Source organism: Rousettus aegyptiacus, unplaced genomic scaffold (genome assembly GCF_014176215.1).
Source record: "Rousettus aegyptiacus isolate mRouAeg1 unplaced genomic scaffold, mRouAeg1.p scaffold_m13_p_3, whole genome shotgun sequence".
Taxonomy (NCBI): domain Eukaryota; kingdom Metazoa; phylum Chordata; class Mammalia; order Chiroptera; family Pteropodidae; genus Rousettus; species Rousettus aegyptiacus.
Window position 1 is genome coordinate 41254054 of NW_023416306.1, and position 20401 is coordinate 41274454.

General features: G+C 35.6%; 1 protein-coding gene and 1 pseudogene across 14 annotated transcripts in view; one reads left to right on the top strand and one right to left on the bottom strand.

The window, feature by feature from the left end:
* TRPM6 (transient receptor potential cation channel subfamily M member 6) overlaps positions 1-20401 on the top strand; it is a 164414-nt gene that overhangs the window by 126640 nt on the left and 17373 nt on the right. For 13 of the 14 annotated variants that reach the window (XM_036238423.1, XM_036238425.1, XM_036238428.1 and 10 more), the window contains 8 exons: positions 1999-3134; positions 3350-3462; positions 7975-8098; positions 11239-11330; positions 12840-12898; positions 14248-14273; positions 17743-17793; positions 19420-19485. In XM_036238423.1, coding sequence (XP_036094316.1) covers positions 1999-3134; positions 3350-3462; positions 7975-8098; positions 11239-11330; positions 12840-12898; positions 14248-14273; positions 17743-17793; positions 19420-19485 — 1667 coding nt within the window. The remainder of the gene's footprint in view (positions 1-1998; positions 3135-3349; positions 3463-7974; positions 8099-11238; positions 11331-12839; positions 12899-14247; positions 14274-17742; positions 17794-19419; positions 19486-20401) is intronic. The other variant, XM_036238420.1, reaches the window with a different exon arrangement.
* LOC118600985 lies at positions 15357-15475 on the bottom strand (annotated as a pseudogene).

The following is a 20401-nucleotide window of genomic DNA, read 5'->3' on the forward strand; positions in this document are numbered from 1 at the left end:
AAACCTTGCACAGAGGAAACTAAAATTATGAGAATTTATTTAACATGTGAGAATGACTGAAAGGCTATATTAAATTAATGTAGTTGGTGGTCGTGGAATATAATTAAAGTATGTTTCACAGGACATAATGCTTTAGAAAATAAGTGCCTATAAAAGCAAGAAGACTGGATTTGAGGGTGACCAGGTTATTTGTCTAACAGGTCTTTATTTTGTAGCATGTCACCTGTTGCTGTGAATAGTTGCTGGTTTCTATTGTATCCATTTGATGTGACTGCTGCTAATGGAACTTAATGAGTCTCCATTACTGCTGTTCAGATTGTACTGTTTTGAATTAGATGAAACAGTGCACTAGATGGAGAGGCTCTAATTAAGCATATTTGGAATGAATATACACGTATTTTAAGCTCTTTCTCTCGTCAGCCTTGCCAATTCTAGTTTTGCAAGTTCCAGAAGGTCAGGAAACATTTATTAAGCCTCCATAGAGTTCTAGAAGTTGAATTCTACAGCAAATGCCTGAAAGAGATGGTTCCACCTACATACACTATAACACAAATGGAAAATACCACCCTCTTTATTATTTAATGCCTGCGTGCAAAGTTCCCAGAAAGAGGAAATAGATTTCTCAATCCATTGACTTGAGGGGATCTCAAGAGAGGGGATGTCTAACACTGTTTTGGGAAGTGCTTGCTACAGATGAGTGCTAAACTTCTCATGCTTCTCCCAGCCTCCCCCCCGCCCCCACCCCCAAAATGACTGGGGATCATTTTTTATTTCTGCATATGGCGCTATCAGCCATTAAACCATCAGATAGATTTCCTTCCCTGCTGTTTTTTACTTTATTCCCATTTATCATAGATTTCATATTGTGAAGTATACTCTTTACTTGAAATGAAAGAATAAAATGGGGAAGAAAAGACAGAAAAAACAATGTCATAAGCCAGAACCACTGTGAAAATTTTGGTCCTTTTACATTTAAGTCTTCTATATATTTTTAGTTAAAATGATACAAGTTTGTGTTTTGCTTATCTATTTCCCCTAGATAGCAAAACAAAAAAATTTCTTCAAATAATTAAACATTCTGTGTAAGCATTTTTTAAGTTTTATTTTTTCTCTACTTAAAAGTTTATCAAATTTAAAAGTATACAATGCAGAACATAACAGACATCCATGGATAGCCAAGGGAAATGGCTATTTACAATATAAGCCATTTTTAATGGCTTCATAATATTCTATCTCATAAAGTAAATAATGTCTGTATGTTTTAGTGTAGTGAAATTATAGCCTTTTTATATTAACGTTGCCTAATCGAATGTCTTTATGGTGCATCCTTGTCTGCTTACTTCATGAGATTGAATACTTTACTGTTTCCTTCTTTCCTTTTGTATTTTATCTTTAGTGAATTGCCTGTTCATGTCCCTTGGAGTCTTTATAATTTTTTTCTGCAGTAATTTGTAAAAGTTTTGATTTATCAAGGGATTCAAACACCTCATTATATTTGTTAGAATAATTACCAACTTACTTTTTGTTTTAAAACTTTGTATTTTATGCATATGAGTTTATTTTTATGTAATCTAATCTAATTTATTGCATTCACTATTAAGCTTAGATAGCTGTATTAGTTTCCTAGGGTTTCCATAACAAAGTACCAAAAACTGAGTGTTTACAATAAGAGGAACTTATTTCTCATAGTTTTGGAGGTTAGAAGTCTAAAATCAACACATTGGCAGGGCTATGCTTCCTTACCTCGTTAGCTTCTGGTGTTTGCTAGCAATCCTTGGTTCCTTGACTTATAGGTGCATCACTCCATTCATAGTCCTGTCTTCTCCCTGTGTATCTTTACATCATCTTCCCTCTGTGTCCAAATTTCTTTTTTTTTTTGTAAAGATATCAGTCATATTGACTTAGGGCCTGTCCTAATGACCTCATTTTAACTTAATTACCTCTTTAAAGACTATTTCCAAATGTATTTATTGTTTTTCTTCCTTCTTTCACCATTAGGGTTACAGAGATGTACTTCCAACTGAAAGAAATGAATGAAAAGGTATCTTTTATAAAGGACTCCTTACTGTCTTTGGACAGCCACGTGGGACACCTGCAGGACCTCTCTGCCCTGACAGTGGATACTCTAAAAGTCCTTTCTGCTGTTGACACCTTACAAGAGGATGAGGCTCTCCTGACCAACAGAAAACGTTCTACCTACCGAAAACTTCCCCACAGCTGGAGCAATGCCATCTGTGCAGAGGTTCTATGCAACACGGAGATCTCTGGAGAGAAGAAACACCAGTATTATAGCACGCCTTTGCTGCGGAGCCTGGCCCGAGGCCAGCATCCCCCAAGAGTGAAGAGGGGGCCCCTTCTTGAGGTTACAGACAGTCAGAGAGATACCTCAAATATAAGAAATGACCAGGAAGAGCAAGAAACAGAAAATAGTGTAGTTGCTTCTGGGGTATCTCTTGACAGACAAGTACACCCAAAGTATGGCAAATTTCTTCTGGTCCCTTCTTGTTTAAATCATGTTCCTTTTTCTGCAGAAACTGACCTGCCTCTGTCCAGACCATCTGTGGAAACAGGTACAGGTGTGCTGGCAACTGAACAGGTCATCCAGAGTGAGGGCCCTGTTCATCTGACTTGGCAGACCCCAGTTTTCTCAGATCAGGGCTCAGTGGCTGAACCCAAGGAGCAATATGAGCCAGTTGTTCAAATACCAGCCAGACAAAACAGGGAAGACCAAGGTCTGCCCACTGTGATTTGTGTACCTGCACCGGTGAAAGTGACCTCCTTCCTTTCCCAAACCAAGAGCATGCGAACTGGAGGTGGATATGTGAACTGGGCATTTTCAGAAGGTGATGAAACCGATGTGTTTAGCCTCAAGAGAAAATGGCAAACCTGCTGGGCCTCCACTTGTAACAGTGACTCTCATCAGAGTGGGCAATGCCAGAGGCAAACCGGGGGCGGATCCCTATCTGATAACTCAGCAGGATTGGCCCAGAGTAGTGGCTGCTCAGAGCTGGGACCAGGGCTGCAACCAGACACATCCTTTTGGATCAATCCTCTCTACAGAGACAGGCCCTTCATTAGGAGCCATAGTTTGAGATTTCACAAAGAGGAGAAATTGAAGATCTGTAAGATTAAAAGTAAGAAGTAAATATATATATATATATATATATATATATATTTTTTATATAAAAAAGAACTATTAAATATTTGCATTGCTGTTATTTTTTTTTTTTTTAATTCTATGGCTTTTGACTGCATTCTCATTCTCTCCATTCTCTCAGTCCTTTCTATTAAACAAACTGGTTCTTCCTGTACCTCCTCATCTTTCTCCTGTGAACCATTTCCCTTACAGATCTTTCAAGATCCTCGGAGATAGGGCAGTCAGCATGGATCAGAGTGAAAACGCTAACCAAGGAGAAGAGATCGTCAAAGAAAAAGAAGAAAACACAAGGAATACAGGTGCCAGTAAGTGTCTTTTACGTTTTTGGCAATTGAGGTAGCAGCTACTCTTTGTTTTCTCTTTATTCTGAAGTGCCATGTACACAAAATAACTTCATACCGAAAGGAGTGAAGGTATAAATTTAAGACTCATTAGAGTGGATATGCCACAATTCATTTATCAGCTCACACACTGAAGGATATTTGTCTTATTTTCAGTTTTGGCTATTGCGTACAAAGCTGTTGTGAACATTTGTATACAAGTCTTTGTGTGGACATGTGTTTTAATTTCCTTTGGGTAAATTTTTTAAAAACTTTTTAAATTTTTATATTCTTATTTTTTAAATTAAATTTATCAGGGTGACGTTAGTTAACAAAATTATATAGGTTTCAAGTGTGCAATTCAATAATATGTAATATGTATATCGTCGTGTGTGTTCTCCACCTAAAGTTAAATTGCCTCTGTCACCATATATTTGACCCCCTTTACCTTTATCTCTCTCTCCTACACCCCCTTTCTCTCTGGCAACCACTAAACTGTTGTCCTGGTCTATAAATTTCTGTTTCTTTGTCTTGTTTGTTTGTTGCTTTCAGTTTTATACCCCACAAATGAGTGAAATCATATGGTTCTCAACCTTTTCTACCTGACTTATTTCACTTATCATGATAATCTCAAGATCAGTCCATGTTGTCCCAAATGGCAATATTTCATCTTTTTTATGGCTGAGTAGTATTCCATTGTACATACGTACCACATCTTCTTTATCCAATCAGCTATAAGGACCTTTTGGTTGTTTCCATGTTTTGGTCATCTCTGGTAAATTTTTAGAGGTGGAATGTCAGAGTCATATCGTAAGCAGTTGTTTAATTTTAGGAGAAACTTCCAAACTGCTTTTACAGTGATTGTATCATTTCACTTTCCCACCAGTTTATGAATAATGGTTTATGAGCATTCCAGGAACCCAAATTGTCACCATCCTGAGTGTGCTCAGTCCTTTTAATAGTAGCCATATCAGTAGACGCACAGTGCTATCTCATGGTGATTTCATTTCCATTCTGCAGTGACTAGTGTTGCCAGGTATCTTTGATGTGCTTATTTGCCATCCATATCTCTTTTTTGGTGACACGTGTGTTCAAATCTTTTATGCATTTTAAAAATTGGATTGTTTGTCTTGTTATTAAGTTGTAAGAGTTCTTTTTATAGGGTCTAGATAATATATTGGATGTATGTTTTGAAAATATTTTCTCTCATGGCGGCTCGTCTTCTACTTTTCAGAAATGTCCTTTGAAGCATTCGTTTTTATTTTGATGACATCCAATGTTCAATATTTTCTTTTATAGTCTATGCTTTTTATATCACATTTAAGGAATGTTCCTAAACTCAAGATCACTAAGATTTTCTATTTTCTTTTCTTCTAGGAGTTTTATAGTTTTTGCTCTTATATTTAGATCTAGCACTCATTTTCAGTTAATTTGTGTACATGGTGCTAGGTAAAGATTGAGGTCCTTTTCTTCCTTCCTTCTTCCCTCCCTCCTTTCCTTCCTTCTTTCCTTCCTTCCTTCCTTCCTTCCTTCCTTCCTTCCTTCCTTCCTTCCTTCCTTCCTTCCCTTCCTCCATTTAACAGAGATATCAATTTTTTGTGCCTTTTTTATGGGATGGGGGTAAAAAGATGATCTTTTTTTTTTATTGAGTTATAACAGGAAATTAACTGACCATAATATGGATCTATTTCTGGGCTCTATTCTGTTTCATTTATTTATGTCTATCTTTATTCCAATGTCTTATTATCACAAATACTGAACCTTTATACTAAGTTTGAAATCTTGTATTATGGATCTGCCAATTTTTTTCTTCTTTTTCAAAGTAGTTTCAGCTACTCTAGTTTCTTTGCATTTCCACATAAATTGAGAATCAGCTTGTTAATTTTTACAGAGAAGAATACGGATTGAATGGAATTGGTGTGAATCAATTTGGGAAGAACTGGCATCTTAACAATGAAATTTCAGATCCATGCGCATTACATATCTCTCTGTGTATTTGGATCTTTAATTTCTCTCAGCAATCTTTTGTCGTTTTCAGTATACAGGTCTTGCACATGATTTTTAAAATGTATCTCTATTTAATATTTCTTATTTTATTATAAGTACAATTATGTAAAAATTTTAAATTTCAGATTATTTATTGGTGGTATATAGAAATATATATATACGATATTGATATTGTATCCTACAACTCTGCTAAACTCATTAATTCTGAGTACTTTTTTCTTGTTCTTTAGAATTTTCTTTATGTCTTTTATAAATTAAGATGGTTTAACTTTTTCCTTTCAAATCTTTTTTATTTCTTTTTCTTGTCCAATTACCCTGACTTATACCTGTAGTACAATACTGAGTAAAATTGGTGAAAGCAGTTATTCTTTATTTCTGCTCTTAGAGGAAAAGCATTTAGTCTTTTACCAATAAGTATGTTTGCTATAGGTTTTTATGTAGATGCCCTTTATCAGGTTGAAGAATTTTCCTCTGTTTCTAGTTTTCTGAGAATTTTTATCATTAATTGATGTTGACATTTGTCAAATGCTTTCACATTTACATATACGATCAGATGATTTTTCTAATTTATTATGTTAATATGAATTATATATTAATTATTTTTAAAATGTTAGAATTGTGTTTAGAATATTAAATCAACCATTTTGTGATGAGCCCTACTTGGTCATGAAGTAATATCTTTCTTATATACCGTATTCATTTGCTAAAATCTTGATAAGATTTTTTGGTTTCCATATTCTGGAGGAATATTTGTCTTTGGATCTCTTTTTCTTGTAATGTGTTTGTCTGGTTTTGGTATGAGAGTGATGCTGGGCTTATTGACTGAGGTGGGAAGTGTTCCCTCTTCAGTTTTCTGGGTGAGTTTGTATAAGATCGTTATTATTTCAATCTTAATTATTTGGTAGAATTAACCAGTGAAACTGTTTTTGTAAAAAAGTTTTTAACTACATTCAATTTTTGTAATAGATATAGAGCTTTTCAGGTTATATGATTCTTCTTAAGTGAACTTTGTAACTTTTAAGGAATCTGTCTATTTCATCTAAGTTATTGAATTTATTAGCATAAAGTGTTTATAGTATCATATTATCCTTTTATCATTTGTGAAATCTGTAGTGACATCACTTCTCTCATTACTAATGTTTTAAATTCATGTTCTTTTTTTTTTTTATGCCCAGTTTGGCTACAGGTTTATTGATCTTTTCAAAGAACCAATCCTTGGTTTCATTAATTTTTCTTTGAATTCTATTCATTGATTTCTGCTTTTATCTTTATTATTTCCTTTGTTCTGTTAACTTTGGGTTTAAGGTGCTCTTTTTTTTTTTTTCTAGTTTGTCAAGATAGAAGCTTTGGTCATTGATCTGAGACTTTCTTCTCTTTAATACAAGCATTTAGTGCTATCAATTTCCCTCTAATCATTGTTTTAGCTATATCCTACAAATTTCAATATGTTATACTTTCATTTTCATTTAGTGAATCTTTTTATTTATTTTTAAGAAGCCTTAGATCTGAGTTAGCTATTCTACAAAACTTCACCTCTCGTGATCTTAATGCTTGGCTTTAGTTTTCTATATATTTCTAGCCTATATATGTATATATTTCTGTATTAATAATCTTGACACATTTTTGAAGTCTACTCAGTTCTTTTTAGAATGAGAAGTAGAAGCAAAGAGATAATTATTGAGACAATGACGTGAAATCACCTTTTGGGGGAGAGATTTAGCTTAATAAAGAAGGCTCATCTTTCAGAGAAAATACCATGAATTGTGAGAATCCCATGAAATATGAAAATAAATAGATTTATTTTTCATACTCATTAAAATGGCCAGAGTTCAACTAGGAATTGCAACTGAGCTCAAGCGCTAATAACTTGCATTTGCTTATTGCTCTATAATTTGTCAATTTACCCCATTTCTTCTCTGCCTCTGGGAAGTACATATGGCACCATTTCATTAGCTATCTATTATTTTAATGATGAAGAGAATGGGACTCCTAGACCTTAAGTAATTTACCCAAGTTCGTAGAGCTTTTAAGTGACAGAGTTAGAATTTTAGCACAAGTTCTTTGGGATCCAAGCCTTACATTTTTTTTTTTTTATCTTTATACCAATGGTTCACAAATTTTGATCTCCTGTCAGAATGGAAACTTTAACTAGAGTGAAATTCTCCCTCCCCTCAAACCAATTGAGTCACAGATTCTGGGGGTGGGACCCAGAGATCTGTGGTTTAACACAGCCCTGGGTGATTCTGATGCACATTCAAGTTTGAGAAACCCTCCCGTCCACTCTGATTCTCAATCACAACTGCAAGTAGAAAAGTCACATAGATGCTTGTGAAGTGCCAGCATGTGTGATGGGGGTTCAAAGCTTCTTAGGTGATTACAGTGTGCAGCCAGTGTTACTAACTACTGCTCTTCATCATGGTACCTCTATTACTGTGACTCAGTGTTTTCAGATTAATGTCAGCATGTTCCAAAGAGTATTTTTCTCTCCAGGTCATAACAGTGAATACCTGCTTTCAAAGTGACCAATCAAGGTCAGAGCCAAGAGAAAATAACATCTTAGAGGAAGAGGAGTGCAGGAAGAACTGGCTGACGGTGTCCAAATTTAGTCAGTTAAGTATGTAACAGTCTGCACTCTTGGGTCCCCAACACTCTGGTGGAGTCTCCTTAGACCATGGTCTTTAGAACACTGGTGGTCCTTGCTGTTCTTGCAAGTGGAGATGAGGGAACGAGAGAGTGAGAACGCCCTTTTAGGAAAATACCTCTCTTCTGTTTTTGTTTTTATGAAAGGGACAAAATTTCCATTTGTTTAATAGAATAGTTGTCAGGTTCTAGAAAAGGAAAATTAAGATTTAGATAATATTTTATATTCAGAGTTTTGAATTGGGCTCAGTTTTCCTTTAGTCTCATTTATAGCAGTGTGCCTAATTTTATAGTCCTAAGGTTCATGTGACATTGACGTGGACACTTAAATAGAGCTCAGTGGATTGAGTTGAGTTGATTGTTTAGTACTGCTAACAAATAGAGTTTATTCAATGAGCAAGTATCCCTTAAACCTAATAATAATGGTGTGCGTAGACAATGGAAGATGGGTTGACCAGCTAAAAATGACTATGATCTAGGTGTAGAATGTGAAATAAACCTGGACAGGTAAGATGAGGGCATGTTATGAACAGAATTAAGAACAATGATCAGAACCTTGAACTTCTTGCATTAGATAATAAGAGAATTTATTAATTTTTAAACAGAAGAGACTATGTGATTAAGGACTCATGAAGATTTAAAATTATTTGAAATACCAAACTTAAGGTACAAATAGACATTGTATTATAATCTATGTTATTACACTTCTTTAAAACCTGCTTGCTGCTATGGTTGGTGGTTTCTAACCAAGGGCGATGGCCAGAGATGCTGCTAAATGTCTTGCAGTTCGTGAGCAGCCCTGCCCCCTAACAAGGAGCCCTCAGCCTAAAATGTCAATGTCAGGGTTGATAAAACCTGATTTATATTTTTAAAATACTGGATGTGGTTCCATAGTGTAGCAGTTAGCCCGTCTGCTTTATACACAGAAGGTCCTGGGTTCACACCCCAGTGGAGCCACGGTCCATGGTCTATGGTCATGCCACCCTGAGCAAGCCCGATGTCTGATCTCAGAAGCTAAGCAGAATCAGGCTTCATTAGTACTAGGATGGGAGACCACGGAGGAAGACCAGGTGCTGTAGGCATAAATGGTAATAATTAATAAAAAATTAAAAATAAATAAATAAAAATACTCAATTATCTGTTTAATCACTGAGAATCACGTGGGCCCTAAGCTTAAAGAGACATTATAAATTAAATTATTTGGAACACCCTCAATTTACAGATATGGTTTGAGAGATTAGTCATCTCTCCTTGGATCATACAGTTTAATAGAGCCCATAATTTTGAATAAATCATATATACACAAAAGATATAATTCTAGCACCAACTTTAAATGTCTTCATTTTATTAATATATATTTAGGTTCTGTATAATATTTTTTTGTAAATTGATATTTAAATTATTATATATCATTTTTTTAAACAAACAAATAAACAGTTTTTAATGGACTTGTTAGTATTCAATATGGCTATCACATCCTTCGTCCCTCATTCTCAGTCAAGGCTCAACACAAAGAGAGAAGACAGAAAGGCCCATCTCCCCATTTTTCCCTTGACAAATACCTTTTTACATACTTTAAAAAATTCTAGACGGAGAGTTGGTGTTGTACTTCAGTGCACCTCTAGGGACAAACTGCAATCTTCCACAGTAAACGTCATTCTGAAATTCCCTTTTGTTTTTTTTACTGAGATATAATTGACATATAACATTGGATAAATTTCAGGAATACAATATAATGTAATGATTTGGTATATAAAATGATTACCACAACAAATTAATTAGCATCCATAACTACATCTAGTTATAACTTCTTTTTTCTTGTGATGGGAACTTTTAGGATTTACGCTCTTAGCAACTTTGAAATTTGCAATATGATATTAATTATACTCACCATATGGTATATTACACCCCCAGGAATTATTTATACGTGTAAGTTCATACCTCTTGACTACCTTCATGCATGAAACCCACCCTCCTCTCCACAAATTATTTAAGTTCTTTCCAATGAATTTCAAACCGAGAAAGATAAGAGTGGCAGGATGAGTCTGGGAAAGAATCTCATTTAGTATGATAATCAGAAGGGGAGAGAAGACCTAGGCACAAAGTCCAGGTGCCTGGCTCATCTGAGGAGGCAAAGAAGCCCAGTATCTTCCTTGAAGCACATCCTGAGTTAAGAACCTTTTTTTTTTTTAACCTGTTCAAGTTGTGCTAATTGTAAAAAAGAATTTTTTAAAAAATATAGACTTGAGGATAGGGAGTTCACTTGTCAGTTAGCTCTCTTTAAACAAAAGTAAAGTTCTGAGGAAATTAACAATGAAAAGGAAAAATATATTTCTAACTTTTCCTATAGGCATTTTACTTTAATTATAATACTATACTATCATTACAACCGTAATTGTCATAATTTCGTGATATTACAAAAATATCATATATGAAATTTTGTGGTTTTCCAATAAATTGTTTTGTACTTCTTGTATACTTCCCCTCTGCCTCCCCCTACCCCCAGCATAAAATCATTAGCAAAAAAAACCTTATCTTCTATGTTTAGTCAGGGACTATTAATAAGTATTATTCTCAGAATTGATTCAAACACTGTATGCTAGTGATTTTGTAGGTACCACATGTAAAAAATAATAACAATGATTTTTGTCATCCTTTTAAGGAAACCTACTTTCTGGCATTCCTTTCTATCTTTTGTTTCTGCTTTTTAAAAATAATTTCAAGTAGTCTACTATGATGCTTGATACAGTGGTTAAGGAAGGATTCCTAACAATTAGGAACTAAAATTTCACATATTTTAAATAAAGCAAGGATAACAGGGTACAGGGGAAAGTGTTTTATGGGAGGACAGGTTATTATTTAATTCTTGACTTTGATAGAGAAGCATAAATTGTTATAAATGTAAAGGTAACTATTGGAGAATAAAAACAGTATATACAACTTTCAACTACTTGAAAAACGAACAAAAGAATCTTGGTAAAACTTGCTAAAAAGAGAAAAAAACTATATTTAAACTGAGATGAGTGCACTGTGTTCAGGTCTTTCTATTTGGGAACTGATTTGAATGCAACACATTTTCATGTATTCTCTAATTTTATTCTTTCTTTTAACAAGGTCTAGAACCTACTACATATGAGAAGATGAAAACTAAAGAAATCGAATGGCATGCTATACAAGTCAGTAGTTATATAAAGCAGTCTCAAGAGGTAAAAACTTTTCATTTGATACTTTTTAAAAAAACAGTCTTGCACACAATCCTTCTCTAACATCTTAACTGTGTCTCTTTTACCTTGATGTCCCTTAATTTGGTTCTACATATTACATTTAAATCTTTACTTTGAATATTTGCTCAATTTGTTTCACACCCCCCTACTTTATTCTTTCCTTGTTGTTCTTTACGTAATTTATCTATTCACTCAATAATTTATTCTGAGTATTTTTAGCATGAAAGAAAGAATCCAGGAATTTTCGAAACTGTTTTCAAATATATGAAGCTGCCATGTGGAAGTAAAATAAGATATTTTTAATTTATTTTAAGAGGTACAGCTAGAATCAACATATAGAAGTTACTGGGAGACAGATTTCAGCCTAATTTGAGGAAGAATTTTTAGCAAGTGGAGCTTTCCAAGGATGGAATAGTTTATTTCTGGAAGTACTAAGTTCCTCTCTTAGTGTGGTTAGTCAAATGGGCTGAGCAAACCTCTTTGCAGATGTGTTGGAGGGGAATTGGGCATTGCAGGGTAAAGGACCCTCAGTGTTTCTCCAACACTGAGGTTCTCCGATTTTGCAGTCTGTTTTTCTTACCATCTACAAAAATGTGCCTGTTTTACTGCCATCCACTATGTGGGAAGTGTGATCTAGTCAGACTAACCCAGGAAGTCTAATTTTGGTTTGGTTTGAACATTTTCTATATGAACTTAGAAACTATCTACACATTACCTGTATGAATGTATGCTAACAACATCAAATGTTCTTGTAGGAATGTAGCCTGTGAAAGGTTTTGAAACTAATATGTAAGACAACTTGAAAGTAATTGGAGGCAGGGACCTGTCTGCCCTGTCAAATCCTAGCTCTGCCACTTTCTAGGTTTCAAAGCCATGTATGTCAATTAACCTATCAGCTTCAGTAGCTGTATCTCTAAATTGGGGCTAATGCTATTCTAACAGGACTATTGATAATGGGTAACAAAAATAACACCAATGGAAATGCCTAGAGTAATGCCTGGAATGTACTAGGTTTCGAGAAATAATGGTTGAATCTAAATAGGGAATAGAATGAAATAATTTCAGGGTAAAGTTATTCTAAGTAATCAACTGAAACAATAATCTCCTGATGATAGACATAATAATGTAATGATTGATGTTTCCTGTCCACATTGACCATCATTTCTTCTTTCATGTCATTAACTGATTTTATATGTTCACTCTGATTTCTTTAAAAACCATTACATATTACATTTTCTCTTTGATGTTTCTATAAAAATAATTCCATTCTGTTAAAGTCCATCAATATATTGAATTATTCTAATTTTGTATTAACATTATTCATCTTTTTAGCCTAGGCTTAGTATGTTTAGTAGAAGAAAAATATTGAGCTAGACGAAGAGGAAAGAAAAGAACTATACCCTTTAAGAAGTGTGTTTTGCAAATGTATTACTGGAAACTTGGGATGGGAGAATGTTGGGTGAACATATAATGACCTTTCCCTTTGCTCAGGATCTGAGTAAAAACTCTTTGTGGAATTCCCAGAGCACCAACCTCAGTAGGAACTACCTGTGAGTATTTCTAAATGTCTTTAAGCATCTTTGACTTCTGTGTCTGTTTGTTTGTTTGTTTGTTTGAACCTGATTGAGAACACAGGTTTAATTTGTTTATAAAAAGTGGGGGAAATGAAGTTGTCTTGCTGAAAGAAAAATACTTAGAGTGAAGACTTGATTAAGTATTTTCGTTAGTTTTTAAAATAATTCTTGCTGAAAACAATTTTTTCTTTTTGTTTATGAAATTGATTTTTTTTAAATTTTGGTTTCTTTTTAACATCCTTAGTGTTTGTCAAGGCAGTAACTTTGAATACAATGGAGACAGGAAGGAAGATAGGGATAGAGAGGGAAGGAGGAGATAGAGAACTCATGTGGTTGTAGACTTGAGTATCCTCCTGGAATTTTATTTATTCAGAGAAATATAATTGGAAAACCAACCTAGCAAAGACTATTTTGTTTTGTTTGTAGTGTTTACTGGACTTTTCCAGTTATATCATCAAATTAACTATCCATACAACTATAGGAGCAGAATTCAAAATCATCTACCCTACAAAGGGTCAGTTGAGAGCAAGCAGGTGGAATGTGACTTTCAGTTTGCAGACAGCTCCATTGAAGGTGACCTTTTTTTCTGGAGCTTTCCTCAAGGTTTCTCTGTGCAAGCCTGCCTCTAGACTTAAAGTACACATGAATTTCTTCTCCAAAAGGTTCAGTAGTTTGTGCTCATGCACAGTCGTGTGTTATTGCAGCATGAAATTAAACAATAATTGTAATTGTACTTTCTTCCCTAAGGACCTTAAATACTGGAGATATTCTTTGAACGCATTTATTCAAACTTGCCTGTGGCCACTTGCGCACTTGAGCAGGGCAAGTAACAATTTAAAGAGAGCTAATTTCAGCCTGTGAACGTTTAGGGGCCAAGTGGGCTAATGAAACTGATTTGTACGCTTGTCTAGAGACATACACAGACTAATTTATAGACATCTGCTTTGCATAGTTCAGGAACCCTTTAGTTTAATTGATCTAGAACAAGACAAACACAGTTAAATTTTATATATGTTGTGTGATCACATAGCTAATAAAACTAAAACCAACAACTGCTTTTCGGTTAACTTAGGGCATACACAGTAAATGAATTACATGTATATCTGGTACTCATTTTCCTATGAAAATAATTGTTTGGCTATAAACTATTTCTCTATTGATAAAGATAGGGATCTGATATAACTGATATTTTCGAAGAAATACACACACACACACACACACATATATACATATAGACTTCAATGTTACTGTTTCACATGCTTTTCCTTTCTTTGATCGTTGAAAAAATCAAAGTATTATCTAAATAACTTTAATTTTTCAAACAGGTTGAGAAGTTCAAATGGAGTTGGAAGTAAGTTTTTATATTTAAACATTTTATTTTTGTTGTTTCATTTTATTAATGATGAGGTTTACTCTTCTGCTGGGATTTTTGTAGTTCTTGAAATTCTACGATTTTCAGCTACGATGCAAAGTAGAAAGGTTAGTAGACAAGTAGAATGTTAACTGTCTTTCTCCAGGTAAATCAGGACTGATGTTTGGTTTAAAATTTTTTGAATTACCTGTTTTTGTCTGTGATTTTCCAGTTTTCTCCATGAGGGTATAACCACTGAGCTGGCATAGGCACTTCAACTACTCTTACTGTCACTTTTTTACATCTTGCTCATTAAGGGCCATTCCTAAGATTGTACATGAATACTTTTTCCTTTGTGGTTTCAGTAGGACTCTGCCCCAAAGATCTAAGTTGGGCTGAACCATATGAGACAACAGCCTAGTTAAGCTCTCAATAACTACACTCCAACTTCACCACAATCTACCAGCTCCATTCCTTCTCTTCTACAATCGTGTTTCACCCTACTTACTGGGTTTTCAGTACCTCCTTTACAGTCAATTATTCTCTTCTACCTACAAAGAAATTTAAGGAATTTTCTATACAAAAGAAGAAAATAACATTTTTCTGGATTTTACCAAGCTTTCACACTGTCACTCCTGTCCCTCACCTCCAAATTAATTGGGAAAGTATTCACACTTGATCATTAGCCCATAGCATCTGTTTCTATCATTCTACTGAACTCCACTCCAACTGCTAAGTCACATGACCTCTTTTTAGTATTCATCAAACAGGTGGCATTTGACTTTGACTATATTATCTATTTTTAAAGTTTTCGTAAGGCTCTTCCTCTGGCTCTTCTTCTATTTCTTTGTTGACTAACTCTTATGCTCTCTGATAGCTTCTTCTTCATTTACCCAAGCTGGCAATCTTCATTATTCATAGTGCCCTTCTCACACCCACACCACCGCTCTTAGCTATCAACTTTGCCTTTGGACTCTATATTACATTTACCCCCCTATCTTTAGAAGCTGTCTGTTTCGCTTTATCCCGCTGCTCCTGCCTTAAGGCCACCAACATTTATTTTTCTTTTCTTTTTTTTTTAATGCTTAACAGCACCTGGTCTTCCTAGGTGGTCTCTCATCCAAGTACTAACCAGGGCCAACCCTGCTTAGCTTCCGAGATCAGACAAGATCGGGCACATTCAGGGTGGCATGGCCGTAAACCAACATTTATTTTCCTAAATAAAAAATGTATACTTTCTTTTGCCTTTGATATTGTGTTAGCACTGTGCTTGTTTTCTCTCTCTTTAAACTTCCCCATGTTCCTATAGAATTATCTTTCTGAACAATAAATTATCATGTGTGTGGAAACCTTCAATGGTTTCCTTTTACTTCTAGGCTAGGCTGCAAATTGCTTGGTCTTTCTCAATGCTCCTGACAGCCTGACCCCAGTTCAAAATGTCCAGGCTTATGATCATGAGTCCTTACATTCAATATTTCTGCCTTGCGGAATATGACCACCCACCTATTATACCTCCATGTGGTGTCTAGAAGGCATCTCAAACAAAATGTTCCACCTCTTTTCTCCTCCTCAGGAAATGGCAACTCCATCTGTCCAGTTGCTGAGGCCAAAATCTTGTAATCACATTTTCTCATATCTCTACATCTCACCCATCAGTAAGTCCTTATCAAAATATGTCAAGACTGTGATCACTTTGCTACCTCCACATACCACTCTTCATCATTTTCCTGGATTATAGGATGACCACCAAACTATTGCTCTTTGTCTATTTCCAAAGGGCAGTGAGAATAACCCTTTAAATTGAAAGTCAAATCAAGTCACTCTTCTGTTCAAATGGCATTGCATCACAGTCTGTAAAAGCAGAATCCAAACACCGTACACCGGGGCTTCCCTTTCCCCAGCTCTCTAACTTTATTTTCTCTCAGCACAATGCACTCTGGCCACACTCTCCTTAAAACAGCAAGCGTGGTCCTGCCTCAGGGCATTTGCACTTACTGTTAGCGCTGCCTGGAATGATGTTCGTTTATCTATATGACATATGACTCCTCTCTTCCCTCATGTCTATGCTCAAATTTCACCTTATCAAAGCAGTCTTACCTAGCCACCCTATATAAAACAGTAACCTCCCTGTTCCCCATATTTTCTAATTCTCTTAACTTGATACATAAGTAGTGTGCTGTATATATTACATATTTACTTGTTAGTTTATTTATTTTTCTATTTTCCTTTACTAGAGCGCACCAGAGACTTTATCTGTGTTCATTACTGCTCTTTCTCTTAAGCATAGACCAGTGTCTGGTACATAGCAGGTGTTCAATACATGTGTTGAACAAATGTGAACAAGATCTCACAGCTCTTTAAGTGATAAAGCCAGGATTGAAATTCAGCTGTTTCAGTCTTAGATGCCCATACTCTTTAAATATTGCCTATTATTTGTCTATGAAGTTTCCATAAGCTTTTATATATACCTCTATTATGTAACTTAGCGTACTATATTGTGATTATAGTTTAAACGTCTTTCTCTCCCAGTATGTCATATTTGCTGTTCTCTAGATTGGGAGACATATCTTACATTTGTCACACTTAGCATGACCTATAGTGGGAACTGAATACTTTTTTTATTGTCATGATTAAATGAACTCAGAAAGAAAAAGTCTTTTCTGCTGATCTTACTTTTTTACCAAGCACCCCCAAAGGAAGGGATTTTTGTTCCTTTTCTTATCCAGCAATAAGAAGCCAGAGAGATCTATGAAATTGGGCTCATTATGCTGCTTAGTCTACTAGGTATAAAGCAGTTACCACTATGAGACTGAAATTCTCCACTTTAATTTTGATTTTATGAAATGACAAAAGTGTTGCAAAGAATTTCTCTGGAGCCTTTTAATTTAGGACTTGAGCACATAGAGGAGAACCAGTTAAACCTGCAGGAGGTGTTCCCAACACACAGTCCTTCTGTAACCAAACAAATCCCTTGGTTTCATCTCCACCCACTCCTTTGTTTCTGTTATATACCTCTTAATATGTTTTCTTTATTTTGTTGTCATTTTAGGTCAGTGAAGTAGTCTGCTAATAACTTGGTATTAATAATGTCTTTATATGGGTACTGCATCTTGGTAGGGAGCTCAGAGAATTGTGCTTCTGGGATGTCATGAAGTGTGATGGGCAGCTGAGTGCCTTTTGCAACCCAGAGGTGTAATTGGTTCAGATGAAATACATCTTTGAGGCTAATATTACCTGTCTTTCTTCAATTCCCTATATAAATATGTTTGGAGATATTGCATTGATGATTGGAAGCTGTCAGAATACCATGCTCAATAATGTGGTTAAAGGATATTAGGCAATCTTTTTCAACTACCAAGAAGCCATTCTGATTAACCTGTTCAATAATAACTTTGAAGGCAATATATTCAGAAGCATGTATTTATCTCCAGCCAAGTAATTAAAATGCCAATCTTCTCTATAATTTCAGAAATCTCAGCCTCCTTAAAAAGCCCTCAAGAGCCTCACCATCATTATTCAGGTAGGATGCATGTGCACATAGAGATGTCAACTGAGCTAAACGTCTGTGATTCTGCAGTTATAAACAGAAACGCTGATGAATTTGTAGTATTGCTATGACTCCCAGCTTAAAAAGTTGTTCACTCTGATGAGAAGAACATTTAGATTTCTTACCTTGCCATTGACTTGGGAAAACAAGTTGTTAGGATTTAAGAGAACTTGATTTTTTTTTTACACCTATAGCATCTGATCTTTGTACGTGAGCTCCCACCCAAGTATTAACCAGCCCCAACCCTGCTTAGCTTCCGAGATCAGACAGTATCAGGCTTGTTCAGGGTGGCATGGCCGTAGACAAATTTTTTTTTAAAAAAAATATTGTTTGTATTGACTAGTTCGATATTGTGAAGGGGAAAGATGACCTTGAGATATAAAAGTTCCTTACAAGCTCAAAGCCAGCCCAAAGCCAGAGATCTCCAGATTTTGGATCGGGAAAGAGATAGGCCTGAGACTAGTTTTCTGAGGGAGGGTTTTGTACCCTCACTGAACCCTCAGTGAACATAACCCCTGAGTGAATGCCATTCTAGCACAGTAAGTTCATGAACACACCGTATAAGAATATTACTATTAAACAAGGTATCAAGGGTCTTGACTCCCTTAAATAACAGCACTTCACAGTGCTTCTGTTGTCTTCCTGTCAAAGTGAAAATCATCGCATTTGCCCTTTCCAAGGAACAACCTGCCAGTGGGTTAGTTGACAATTGAGGGAAACACTGTGAAATGCAAAGCAATATTACAACCAAATGGACTCGTGTTATTGGGTGGTCTTTTAGGCATCATTGCTCACAGCGTTGGATGAGATAATACACAGACAAGCTTTTTATACTATCTAAAGCTCAGTACATGAGTGGGAGTTTAATGGTGTAAAATTTTTCATTATTATTCTGTCAAGGTCATATGTTCAGGGTCCAGTAATAGACTGCCTTATCCCGAATTCTCCTCTGTCGTGAATAGTGTTTCTTCAGTGGATTCCAGGCTCCACATTCCAGGCTCTTATAACTAGGTCTTTTAGCTCAGCTATAATCCATTATTTTGACTCCAGCTGTCAACTTAAGAAAGTCTCTGGTGAGGAATACCATAGCTCATGTCGACTGATATGTTAGGATACGGCTTTTAACAGGAAAATGCAGATCACTCGCTTCTAATTAAAATTGGTCTTTAGCTCTCTCTGGGAAAAGAAGGTGAACTGTGCAAAATCAACAGTAGATGTCTCCACAGTCCACTGTGCATTAGATTTGCTCAAGAAAAGAAAAACCAGGGAATGAAGGCCATAGATTAAAATGCCCTTTAAAAGAAAGTTCCATGTGGATTAGCATGTGATTTGGTGTTCAGGAGAGGAGAGGTGACAGCCTTAGCTCAGAACATGATATATAATCTCATATTTGTTTCTAAGACTGAGGTATCCCAGTCTTAGAAGACATAGTTTACTTTAAATCCCATATTATACATTATGTTTTTGATAAAAGTAAAAATAGGAGTTCTTTGAAATAAAATATTTTAGTATTATATGAATATATTGATGTAGGGAGGCTTGCTGTAGATTCAACCCACTGGTGCATACTTAAAAATAGTAAATCTGTTTTGTTTGCAGCCATTGAAAGGAACAATTTAATGAGGCTTTCTCAGACCATACCATTTACGCCAATCCAACTGTTTGGTGAGTGCCATTTCTACCTTCTTGAGACTGTGCCAAGGGTGAAGGCATTAACGTATAGTCAATCAAAAGGGAAACCACTTTGTATCACTTTAGTTGAAAATTTTGTTTTGCTGATGGTTGCAGTTTAGTGAGATTAATTTCCTAAAATGGAAACTCTTGTTAACCACCTGGCCGGCATCTATGCTATGGGGATGGTACCTATAATGAGCAGCAGTTGGGGAAAAAGCATAATGTTGCACCTGACATTCACCAATTTAAGGCTGGAAGTAGGAAAGAAAAGAACCAACCAACCATGTGTAATAAACACAGAAGAAAGCGATAAATGTCAGTACAGCAAAAGCTAACAGGCATCTGAAGAGAAATGCTTTGTATATTGTCTTTTTATTTGTTTGTTTCATTTCATATAAACTAGCTGCTCTTAGCTCAGAGAGCAAATGTCATTTTTAAAGGCTGGAGTAGGGAAGAAAATGTGCTCGCATTAGACAAGGCCACCAGGGTTTCTCTGTTCAGCCAACTGACAATATAACAAGGGTCCCCACACTGTTCTAGATCTTGAGTCTCCTCACACTCTTCACATGGGGACAGATCAGGTGGCTCCGTTGTTGATGCAGATGCCTTCTCCTTGGATCCATGTTTTGCAACTTGGTAACTCTGTTCTAAACCCTCTAGGTATTTAGAACTCTGAAGCGATCTTCAGGGGTATTTGTCTGGGCACCAAGAATAAATACCTGAAAATATGTCACTAAGCATTAACTAGACATTAGTAAGCAAGTAAATGCAAGAGTGAGCAAATAAATCCCTTTGTTGGTAAACTAGTATAGTATTTACACACACACACACACACACACACACACACACAAGCCATTCAAAGCAAATGAAAGGGGAAAATTAACCACAGGCTGGACAGAAGTTGTGT